We start from the raw sequence: 13,051 nt of genomic DNA, 5'->3' as shown, positions 1-13,051 counted from the left end.
TATAATCACATTTAAAAACAAAAAGGGTTAACGAAAGTGTTGTATAAATAAAAGGAATAAAACAGAGCAGGAAAATGCAGAAAAAAACTTAAGACAAACAAGAAACAAAACATAGTGTCACATTTAAACACAAGGGCGTAAAGATATGGGTGTAAAGATAGGTCTTCAAGTGTTTAAAGGTATCAAGTGTTGGTGAGTTCCTAATTTAAAAAAGCAGACTGTTGCAAATTTTAGGTGCGGCTACAGCAATGGCCTGATCTTTTCTATGCTTTAGTCTGCTTTTGGAAAACCAGAAGAATCTGATCAGCTGACCCTAAAGATCTATTAGAAGTTCATTGTTAAAATTTTGGAAAGGTGAGAGTGTGCTAATCTATTTAAAGACTTAAAATGACAAAAAAATCTAAAATGTACTGGAGGTCAGTCTAATGAAGTCAAAAAATCAGAAATATGGTCTTACTGTATTTACATCCACATGTCAGGAGGAGCCCCCTTCAAAATTAGTTGCAAAGAAAAGAAGACCTGACTGATTTCAAAATAAAGGCTATTGCAGTAATCAAACCTGGATGAAATTAAGGCATGAATTTCTTTCTCGAAGTCAGGAGAGAGAGTAAGAAGGAATTTGTTGCGTACTTGAATTCAGCCCAATGTAGGTTGATCATTTTCATTTCCAACCAATGATGTGACATCCTTTTGTTCCTTACACATTATCAGTCGATATTACTGTAGATATCCAGGAGGGTTTTTTCCTCATTAATATCTGATGTTTTTACAAAGTTTTTTGAACAGTGTATTAGTGATGAGCAGTACAGTAGGAGGTGGATCAAGCACATGTAAACGATTTTGTGAAGTGTTCTTGGAGTAATCATCTGCATCTGAATGTGAACAGCGCCAGACAACCTAGTGATCTAGTGGTCATTTCCGCAGGAAGAGGATGGCTACATGGCCTGTGTCTATGCTGGGACAAGGTGCTGATGTGGTGGGGCAAGTACCTGGACATCCACAGTGACAACTTGGTGAACTTGAAACCTAACACAGTTGGAAGTTTTAGCCATTTTCAAACATTTAAAAAAAAATTCTCTTTGGGGTGGTATCTATGGAGGACCACAAGACCACGCGCATCCAAATAAAAAATTCTGTGCTTAATTAATGAATTGTAGAATAAAATCTGCATTTGTAAATTCATTTTTGAATTCCAATTTAATAAAAAGCATTTTAAAAATCAGTTTAAGTCTTCATTTCAAAAACCTTTTTCGAATTGCACTTTAATAAACTGCATTTCAAAATCCATTTCCCTTTCCTGTTCGCTCAGTGATCAACATGTGGATTAGCAGTTGGATTAACAACTTCATTTTAAAAATCCTGCTGCTATTCAAATTAGCCACACCGTGGGATGTAAGGAGCTCTCTGATTGGTTGGTCAGACACAGGCTGTCTGCCAGCCTGGATTTTTCTAGCTCATAGCTTCGCCCTGCTAAGAAGCGTGTGTGCTTGTACAAAGGCCGTTCAGCCTCGGGATTTACACTCGGCTCGACACGGATATGTGAAGAATGAAGGGACCCTGCAGCGAAACGGAGAGCGCAACCTCTGACTGAGTGCCTGTTTACTCATTCTGACCACCTGTGAAGGTAACGTGCTAACATGGCTAACGCTAGCATCACCGCACGTAGCCCCGTTATTTTAAGGTCATCTTAGTTTATGAAAATTTTACGTCGCAGCTGTACGAGCTAGCTACTTGTTTTGTAAGCTGCTGTGCTCTTCACAAATAAAGCTGGAAGCAGCTCAGACTATTAGAACCAGCACTGAGGCCCGTTACATTTATACAGTGTTAGAGCAATGGCTGCAACCTACAGCCTTTAAACTAGCGATTAAAATGCTGACAGTAAACTCGTCAGTCCAGATGTTACCACATTACTTTATGATACTTAGAGTTAAAACAACTGAGACAGGCTGATTAAAATAACAGCTGTCAGTTCTCTCATTCCTTATATCAAGACTGGAGATCACACTACTGATTTCAGTTCATTTAATATGTGAGTGCACAGATTCATTCTCAACTAGACATAAATGATGATCAAAGGTTGTATATATGATGAAGTCATCAAATCCCAGCCTCTAACACAGTGTGCTGAATCTTAGCTTTGAATGTCCAGTATATTCTAATCAGTGCAATGTAAGCATTCACTGAACCTACAGTATCTACACCTGTGTGGCACGTGTGTGGTAAAGATACAGATAATGAAATTTAATTATTAATACAATATACATAATGAAAAATGAAAGCTGAAATCGATTCAGTTTAGTACTTTTCTCTGTATGCTCTGTGATTATAAAGGCCTTAAATTCTGTGATATATACTGTAAATGATTTTCACAGAGGTCTTAAAGTACTTAAATCACTGCTGATAGTCTGGTTGTTTATATTTTCACGTTTTTGTGTCTGTAGGGCTGTTTGATGACCATTTGGACTCCTCTGGGAGATGAGGACACACCCACATCTGTTCCATACTGCAGCCATTGATGGTGTTACGGCTCTGAGTCAGCTTTAGGCCATCAGATGCACACACTGAAAAACCAGCACCTGGACTTCATGCAGGAGAATCGATTTCAGCTTTCGTTTTTCATGATGGATATTGTATTAATAATTAAACTTCATTATCTGTGTCTTTACCACACATGTGCCACACAGGTGTAGATACTATAGGTTCAGTGAATGCTGAAATTGCACTGATTAGAATATACTGGACATTCAAAGCTAAGATTCAGCGCACTGTGTTAGAGGCTGGGATTTGATGAATTCATCATATATACAACCTTTGATCATCATTTATGTCTAGTTGAGAATGAATCTGTGCACTCACATATTAAATGAACTGAAATCAGTAGTGTGATCTCCAGTCTTGATATAAGGAATGAGAGAACTGACAGCTGTTATTTTAATCAGCCTGTCTCAGTTGTTTTAACTCTAAGTATCATAAAGTAATGTGGTAACATCTGGACTGACGAGTTTACTGTCAGCATTTTAATCGCTAGTTTAAAGGCTGTAGGCTGCAGCCATTGCTCTAACACTGTATAAATGTAACAGGCCTCATTGCTGGTTCTAACAGTCTGAGCTGCTTCCAGCTTTATTTGTGAAGAGCACAGCAGTTTACAAAACACGTAGCTAGCTCGTACAGCTGCGACGTAAAATTTTCATAAACTAAGATGACCTTAAAATAACGGGGCTACGTGCGGTGATGCTAGCGTTAGCACGTTACCTTCAACAGGTGGTCAGACTGCGAAAACAGGCACTCAGTCAGAGGTTGGGCTCTCCGTTTCGCTGCAGGGTCCCTTCATTCTTCACATATCCGTGTCGAGCCGAGTGTAAATGCTGAGGCTGAACGGCCTTTGTACAAGCACACACGCTTCTTAGCAGGGCGAAGCTATGAGCTAGAAAAATCCAGGCTGGCAGACAGCCTGTGTCTGACCAACCAATCAGAGAGCTCCTTACATCCCACGGTGTGGCTAATTTGAATAGCAGCAGGATTTTTAAAATGAAGTTGTTAATCCAACTACTAATCCACATGTTAATCCCTGAGCGAACAGGAAAGGGAAATGGATTTTGAAATGCAGTTTATTAAAGTGGAATTCGAAAATGTTTTTGAAATGAAGACTTAAAAAGCATTTTAAAAATCAGTTTATTAAATTGGAATTCAAAAATGAATTTACAAATGCAGATTTTATTCTACAATTCATTAATTAAGCACAGAATTTTTTATTTGGATGCGCGTGGCTCTTGTGGTCCTCCATAGGTATCAGATCAGTTTCAGTTTGAATCTCAGTGGTAGAGAGCATACCCAGGGTGGAGAGAGCAGTGATTAGAGCAGACTTTAATAGACCTGTATCTGAAGGGAACAGAGGTGATGAGGAGGTATTAGGTAGGTATGGTGTTAAGGAGAGCTCGTTCAGATGATGGTGGGTTTTGTGAAAAGGATGGAAACGACTTTGGTGAATACATACTTTAAGAAGGAGGAACATAGGATAACATATTTGGTACATTTGTGATGCATTTTTCAGGTGTTACACTTCAGAATCCTGCTAGAGATTTAATTGGTTTGACATGATCTTTGGTTATTTCAGTTCAAAGACCTTGGCAATGCTAAATTGTGAAATCTTCACATGCCCCATGAGAGTCTGTTGAGCCATCAGTCCGCCAATATTTGGTCACATTCAAATAACACAGCAGCATGATATATAATTAGTGGATGCTTTCCAGCGCCATCAAGTGGGTACAAGAAGTGATAAGCAGTAGATAAATTAAAATCCAAGATGTAAAACATCTAAATGACTGTAGTAAAAATCTTGACTGCAGCAAGCCTTGGTATGCTGCGATGTGGACTAAAGGCACTATTATTGTTGCTTGCAGTTTTTTATTATTCTTATGATTTTTATTATTATTATTATTTAATCATTATATCACTTGCTGTAACAAATTAATTTTCCAAATGGAGTACTTTTCATTTCTCATTTAGTTTGTAAGTAAAGCACAAGGAGAGAATATAACCTCCAGTGACCCCTATAATTAATATGTGTAAGTGATTGCTACTAAACATGTGATGAAAATGAGGCTATAGTATTAGTGTCTTTTTCTCCTTCTCTGTATTCCCCTCTCAGACCTACCAGATATCAGCGTCAGCCACAGCAACCTCACAGTTGTCGAAGGTGATCAAGTAACGGCAATCTGTAATGGCTCTGGTTCACCATTGCCTGAAGTGGATTGGCCTGTCACTGGCTTGCACTCCATCAATGCACAAGAGGTAGGGAGGGCATGCACAAATTCACAACTTCACAGAGAACGGACTAATCCTAGGCTTGAAATGACTGCATTCCATAAATTGATACCAAACGGCAGCAGGACGTTCCTTCATAAATAGCTTTTTTATGTCTTCTTGGTATCATTTATTGACATAATTATTACTAGAAAGAGACCATTGTACTCTTTGGATTTATTTTAAAAGTTAGCTTTAGCTACTGATATGAAGGGGTTAATTAACAAAGCTACAACAACTAATTGTTGTAGCTCAATCACTTCCCTGTTTTTTATGGGAGTTGATTTTAACAGTCATGTAGAAGCTTGAAATAACTGCCTCAAGACTACTTTTAATTTAATATTAGTCAACAGGCTGTCCTCAAAATTAAAATAAGCTTACTCACGAGTTTAATCGCATTCTGATCTTGTCCTGGCATAGGACATAAAAACTGATCATATAACAAAAAACTCCTCCTTTTTTCTGACCATTTTTTGATAACTTTTAAATTTACCATAATCGATAGAGTTAGAGGATTAGAGCAAGGGTTCCCCACAGAGAGCCTTCTTCACCCACACATATGCCACCTAACACTGCCTCGTCTACCGAACCAGACCCGGGGCACCCTTTCGGGGGGCTGGTCAGCTCTGTGAAGTTCAGAACGAACCAGCCGTCATAACTAGCAAGTCCCCAAATACTGCCTCACCTTTTTGTTGGTCTTCAGCCGTTCTACCAACCTGTCAGCTGAGGGTGGTAGACCCTGCTCCGAGCAGATTTTATGCCCAGTAATTCTCGTGACTATACTGTATATTAATACAAAAAGGATTACAAATGTAAGCAATGCTTTCCACAATCTTCATTCTCCAGCTTCGAATTTACCTCATTTCAAATAAGTCGCACTAACCCAGTTTTCTGCGCTGTCATCTGTAGCCCCCTGAAATACAATAAGAACTTCATAAACAACTTCCCTGATTTTTTTTTTTTTGTAGCTGGGATTATGCCCAACGTGTTCTCATTGTTGGAGATTTTAATATACATGTGTGTTGGCTCGCTGGTCGATGGCAGCAGACCCACTGTGCAGTCTCTCCAGGAAGGCATTGAACAACTTTTTTGTAGACCACTATCTCCAGCAGCCACACCTAACCCCTCAAAAGCCCAGGCTGCAACTAACTTGCTGCTGCATCCTGGAGTCACAGGGCAAATGCGAAGGGCAATCCTCTGCTGCCATCTTGCTGTTTTGGAAAACTGGCGGTGATTTTCCAGAGAGAGGCCCAGGTGGTCCAGGATGGCTTTGCACGCAACAGGGAAGCTCCTTCTCGAAGCTGGTGCCAAGCTTAGGACCGCCATCTGGTCCTCCCGCAACAAGAGCAGCAATAGCCATAGTGACCACTCCTCTGTAGGCTATTGGCATTCCTCTGTCATGTCCTGTAACAAGTCGAGGAATGTCTGGGGATCGTCCTCTGCCCCCATCCGGTGAAGTATCTCTCACAGGCCTGGGGAGGGCAGTCGTGCAGAGGACCCAGACTGACCGACCAGCCTCTCCAGGACATCTGGTGCTCAGCTTAGTACTGCAGTTTTTCCATTTATTTAGTGCAGCTACACTCCAAAACTTGTGCTCTCGCTCCCAACAACTTTCCGGCCATCACTTCTCCAGCTCAGCTCACCCCCCGAGGGAATTAATTCCGGCTGCCTTGCAAGCTTCCCTGGCACCGCCTCCTGAACCCACTACACCATGCCCACTCTGCGGTGGAGCTGGAGACCACTCACTGCCACATAGTGAGCATCCTCACTGCATATGATGCTGGATACCATGACTACTCAGATAAAGAAACAAATCAGAGAGTTTTGAGTTGTAGTATAATTCTCAAACACACTCCTTAAAACAGATAACCCAGAAGCTCTAAAGTGTTTCCCTAATTTAGTAGATATTTATTAAAAATGTTTTGTTATTCTATATAAAAATTTTTTTTAAAAAAAGCCTCAGTAAAGAAAAGACGTCTTACTACTCGTCACTGATAGAGGAAAACTGGAACAAGACCAAGTTTCTTTCTTCAGATTCAGAACTCTGTTGAGCTGTGTGTTTTTAAACTAGCGATGAATTTCATGAATTTCTTCATAAATAAAAGTATAACTAACCACTGTGACCATTTCTCTTCGATTGGTCTTGCTGAGTATAGTTCATTAATTGCTTCCTCTAAACAATCAATGTTTCTATTAGACCATATTTTTGTTGCTTATGCTTGTTCATGTTACCTTGTTGTCCCTCCAGGCTAGAGTCTACGACAATACTATTCACTCCATCAACATAACCTTGGTCAATGTAAGCAGAGATGACAACAACTTTCTATTAGTATGCACTGCCACCAACATAGTGGGCATGACCAACGCTTCAGTTCAGCTAACTGTTCACTGTAAGTAGATACACCACAGACACAATGTTATACACAAAACTGCACTCCATGAAATCTATGAAGAGTAACATTATAAATAGTTGTGGAAATGTGAGTTGGCTACTGTATCCATTTTAAGCTCTCTTCTTTTAAATATATAAATCTTAGTAAGATGCACTCATAAATTAAAACTCTAGCTTTGCTTTACGAGATTGTCTTTGAGATTTCTATGAGGCAGTTAAGTGACTGAAATACTGTGGAAGAGATTAATAATAGTAATAACTAGTTAAAGATGGGAGCTGACAAATTCATTGTTAAAATTTTTACTTTGCATCTATTTTTGTTTTAGTTCTATTTTAGCTGCCAAATTTTGTAATTGTCTTGAATCAATATTTATAAGTATTAGTATATGGTAGTATATAATATATTAGCGTTATTAGATAGCTGCTTCTTTGTACTTAGGTTAATGTTTGTGCAAATCTTAGAATATTGCAGGGAGAAATTACTGTGGTATCATTTGTCTTCTTTGAGTGCATACTAGTGGTATTTAAGGTTTATTGCAGCCAAGTCTATATGCAGAGGGCTAAACATAATGTCACACAGTGACTAATATGTTGCAGCTGTGTTTGAGATTGTAGGGTAGGCCTTGGATTGTAAAGGACTGAAGCGGCTGCAAGAATATTATAGCAATAAAGGCCTATGCACAACAGACATGTAAAATCAGTGGACACATTTTATGTGTTAAAACTATTTTTCAGACTCAACTATTCTTAATGCAGCTGTTTACACCAACCGTGTAATTTCACTGGAAAATTGGCAGAATTTATTTTTTCAAAAATAGCTCGATTCTTTTTAAATTTTCAGAACCAGTACTGATAAAAAAAATGATTTGGGAAATAGTAGAGTAATCCTATTTAATCTCAGACCCACAGCTACAATAGATGCTGCTCCGAGTCAGTGGGCACTCTAAAATGATTTCACTGCCTCCTTAGATGTGGTCCCAACTCTGCCAGCAAGAGCTCAAACTGTCCCACTGACATCCTGAAATATGTATAAAAGCCATTATACAGCTTTAACTCCTGGATCAAACCATGCCAGTCTCCCTGCTGCTGCTTCTCCTCAGAATTGGATGGAACGGAATCTCAGTTTCTTACATCTCTTGTTTAGAAACATCACGGCCAGCTCGTGATCACTACATGTTGACTTCATTTTCTTACAGTGTGGTTTTGTTTTCTGCCAGTCCAGAAGTGGCACTTCTGGATGGATGCAAACTGCATTTCGTTGCCTTGTACTTGTGACATGTGCAATGACAATAAAGTTGAATTCTATTCTATTCTATTCTTGGTACCTAGTCGCACACTAAGTGTTGTAGAGGCTGTGTTCAACTGCCAAAAGACCACTTTGTTTTTGTGATGTGTACTATAACTATTTTGGTTATTTTTTATTTCCATTATTATTTAGCAGTGTTTAAAGTGGGATCTGGCAGGTGGAGAAACCGAGATCAGGGTTAACAATGCAGTAATACAGGGAGATGACTCACCTGGAAATAAGTTGCATAACTATTTTTTTAAGCTGCAGTAGATTCTTTTCCCTCATCTGTATCAACAGCAGGTTATTGTAGTATATTGATCTGGACCAGTCTGAATAACCCCATGAGGGGGCAGCAAATGCAAAGCAACCAATAAGCAGTCTCCCAGCATAGTGTGGGGGCTTTTTTGGCAGGGGTCATGCACTGGGTCATCCTCCCTTTGATCAAGACAGCTGTGTGATTCCAGTCTAAACATCTGTGTAATGCTATTCTTAGTAACCATTAAAAGTGAGGAGGGTCTCCATTATACAGAGATCTATATATTTATTAAATTTCCTGACTTGCTTGGGCTCGCTCTGCTGAGCTTCCCGGGACCTCTGACCATATAGTTTTTATTTTGTATGTATTAATTTTTTTAATTAATTTTTGTATTGCTCCAATTTCCAGGTATTTTCAGGTATTTAGGGATTACCCACTATATTTCACCCATTTACTGGGGTAGCTATAGTCTAGTCTAGTCTGCATGCAAAAGTGTCCTTGGGCAAGATACTAACCCCAAGTTGCTCTCCAATGCATCCATTAATGTGTTAATATGTGTATTAATCTGTGTGAATGAATAAAAAGAAGTGCTTGTATGAATTGGTGAATAAGGTACGTTCTATAAAACACTTCGATTACTCAGGTAGAGTAGAAAAGCTCTAGGACAAGGACACGCCCTAGAGATGAAAAGGAATACAGAAATGAGACTGACTTCAGGACAGGACAAAACCAGGACAGACTGGACACAAAGGGGAATTAACACAGTTAAACAAGGAACTAGCAACAAAACACAGAAGCACTAGCAAGAGCTATACTCAAGACTAAATAATGCAGAACTAAATTTAAAAGAAACAAATTATGAGCCCAAAACAAAAACTCAAAATACTTGGTAGAAACCCAGGGCCATGACCAGTCCATTTACCATTACCACCCTCAAAACTTTTTTCTTTTCTTTTTTCATTTTTTATTGTGTTGATTACGGCTTTAAATATCTATATACAATCATCCATTTATGTATAATGATATTTGTTGTTATTTTTTATCATTATTATTGTTATTATTATAATAAACTTTAACTCGGAAGTCCCACTGACATCAAAACCCTTTTTTAATAGAGACTTGTCCAAGGTAACGGCCATACAAACTCAGTACATCTAGAAAAAAATATCATCTAATATCATCACCTCTCGAGACATCTCCACTGTGTTCCTGATGATGTATAAATCCAGCACTAGATATAAGCATGTTTAAGTTCAAGTTCATTCCATATACAAGCATAGTTACACACAAAGGGATCCATGAGGAGGGGCATAGAGGATTGTTATTGGTACTAAAACAGAAAATGTTACAAAGGTAAACTGGTTTATGTAATTTACTCAGTATTACTTTATAGAAAAAACTATACCAGCTATGACCAACTGACCAAATCATAAAGAATGCAATGGTGAGTCAAAGACATATGTAATAAAACAGATGCACAGTGCACTGAATCAAATCCCTGCAAACCTGAGTTGACATACACAACAGGCAGAAAGGTTATTAACGTTTTTATGCATTATATTATTACAGGTTCATTCTTATTATTTTAATATTTTTTTATTCATTTTTATTTATTTTCTTTCTTCCTTCTGTTTTTCTACTGACCCCAAACTGGACAAAATGAAAAATTCTCATATAGCACTTCTACTTTTGCACTAAACATCACTCACGATCATGCCCTAATATCCCTCTGTCCTACAGTAATATTTTTACCGACTTCAGGCTATGCATCCTCATGATAAGCACTACAGTTTCATTCTACATGTACAATGACAGTAAAGGGCTGTTTTAGTCAATCCTAAGTGAGTTAAAATCCTGTAATGAACATGAGTCGAGTCTGGCTGTGGAACTTGCTACACTACCTATCCGCTATCTTGGTGTTGTTAAAGGCAAAATTATTTAAAATACCTATAAAAATAATTTCATACTTGAAGTTTTGTCCACATGCAAATACCCTTTAAATTTGTCCTGATGTGTAGTTTGCTTTGATGAGACTTTCTGGAGGCTGATGGTGAAGTGGGATTTAATTTTTGACACAAGCAGATCAGGTGGTAGAAAAGGTAGAAATACTTCTGTCATTTTTTTGTTTTCTACAAGACAGCCAAAATCATTCAGTTTTTCTCAATCTTTTTTTTTAAACTGCTACTTTAAAACCTTAAAAACCTTAAACCTGAAAAGAAATACGATTACAATTTCAGAAGTGCACATTTCAATGTTTTAAGGTTTTTTTGATAGTAAAAACGATCAAGTTTATATGGGAAACACAAAAATAGTTTACTTCTTTCTTTGGTTTAATTTTAACTTAGGCAGGTGAGTACCTGTTAACATGTGCTATATAAGTGCAGATTGTTTACATTCTTTTCTTTATTCTTTGTCCTATTTGTCTCTTAAGTTCCTCCCACCATTATTAGGCTGAAGGAGCCAGAACGCCGCCATGACACGTGCATTGAGTTTACCGTTCGTGGTTCACCCCACCCAGTCTTGCGATGGTTCTATCAAGATAAGGTATATTTTTAATTTCATGCTCGTAAATCTATTGTGCACTTCATATTTTTTATTTTTATTTTGTTTGATAAAAATTTGTTGTGTACTTGTTTCTCTCTGTAAAAGGAAATGTCATTTATGAAAAAACTGAATTTCTGTGCTCATCAAAAAAGCAGTTACATTTATAGCCCCTTAGTATTTACTCAGAAAATTATAGTAAATTGTTGGGTAAATGCCACTGGGAAGAAGTAAATATTAAAAAAAAAAAAAAGACATACTCATCAACTCTAATACAAGTACTGCGAGGTTGTGACTGGTTTAGGTTGAAAGTAACTCAGCAACCATTTATTAGAAACATATTGTCTGTAAAGCTTCAATTCCACTTACAATTGTAGTTATCCAAGGTTTCTTTTGGTAATTATAATAACTTTACTATGGATTATATAAAGTTGAAAATAGTCCTTTCAAATCTTTGTTTTTTGGTTAGTTTCATGTACCACAGAAATGCTAAATTTGTTTATGGTAATCCTAAATGGGGATCAGATAGGATTAGAACTGAGCATATGAGTGGGATAGTTCAGGTTTTGAGACAAAGTCAGAGAGGCAAGACTGAAATGGTTTGGATATGTGCAGATGAGGGGTACAGGGAACTTTCATGGATTAAGTGGAGGAGGACAAGCAGAGGGCTGGTGTGACAGAGGAGGATTCTAGAGATAAGAAGAGATGGAGGCAGTTGATCTGCTGTGACTTCTAAAGGGAGCAGCTGACAGAAGAAGAAAAGTTATTTCTGATTAAATATTCATATTTCCTGTGGCACCCCTCAGACTTGTTGCTGTTTCCCCATGTGACAAGTCCTTTGAAAGATCCTGGAAACAACCGTGCTAGTATGTATGTGACATTGCAGTTATAGTTTAAAAACAGGAGAGGATTGACACTTAGCATAAAAATACAATTTGGATCCACTGAATCGTAATGCAATATAAATTAGCAAATGCTAGATATGTTGCTCTATTTTATGAAATGCAGGAGAAAATGGTAAATGGCGTGTATTTGTATAGCGCTTTTTAAAAGGTTTGTTTAACAGTCCAAATGTTACACAGAAGCTACCGTAAATGTTTCCATGTCATTTTCTTTACATTATTACGTCAAAACAGCCAAAAGGACAATGTTTGGAACATAGGGGAGGATGAATTTCAATTGATATCCAATATTACCCATTGTTATCAGCTTATTAATATATTTAGGCTTCTATCTAGCTTTATCGTTACATTTCTGAGGGACTAGTATTTGCTGTTTGGTTTAAGAAAAAAAAACAACTGCTTTGTTAACTACCAACAATAACTACTAGGGTTTTAGAAAAAAAATATTAAACTTACTTTCAAAGTAAAGCATTCTACAAAGTTTTAGAAAAAAATGTTACAGAGCTCTGTATACTATATCATGCACATAGGTTTTCAGGGCTGTAGCTGATCTCTTTCACATCCTTGTAATTTTTTCACAATGTAGGAAATTTCCCACACTGAGTATGTGCGTCCTGACATGGATATTTACCTGGACTACATAGAGGGATGCCTAACCTTTAAAAACCCAACACACCACAATAATGGCAATTATACTCTGGAGGCCAGAAACTACCTGGGCATAGCCACCAGTACTGTGTATGGGCACTTCCTGGAAAAACCTTTTGGTAAGTTCAATCATTTAGAGTTATACTAAAGTAAATCAAAAGCTTTGCCTTCACCCCCAGCTGTGTCTTCACCACAGCACCTGCATCACTGTCGGCACTACA

The 13,051-nt window shown here is 37.9% G+C and overlaps 1 protein-coding gene across 1 annotated transcript in view; it reads left to right on the top strand.

Moving 5' to 3' along the window:
• ntrk3a (neurotrophic tyrosine kinase, receptor, type 3a) overlaps nucleotides 1-13,051 on the top strand; it is an 83,673-nt gene that overhangs the window by 46,071 nt on the left and 24,551 nt on the right. Inside the window, exons 6-9 of the mRNA XM_063480922.1 lie at nucleotides 4,649-4,791; nucleotides 7,052-7,193; nucleotides 11,171-11,283; nucleotides 12,769-12,949. Of these exons, the coding sequence (XP_063336992.1) occupies nucleotides 4,649-4,791; nucleotides 7,052-7,193; nucleotides 11,171-11,283; nucleotides 12,769-12,949 (579 nt within the window). The remainder of the gene's footprint in view (nucleotides 1-4,648; nucleotides 4,792-7,051; nucleotides 7,194-11,170; nucleotides 11,284-12,768; nucleotides 12,950-13,051) is intronic.

Source organism: Pelmatolapia mariae, linkage group LG7, assembly GCF_036321145.2.
Source record: "Pelmatolapia mariae isolate MD_Pm_ZW linkage group LG7, Pm_UMD_F_2, whole genome shotgun sequence".
NCBI lineage: Eukaryota > Metazoa > Chordata > Actinopteri > Cichliformes > Cichlidae > Pelmatolapia > Pelmatolapia mariae.
Note: the sequence above shows the minus strand (reverse complement) of the source record. Positions and strands in the feature narration are given on the sequence as shown.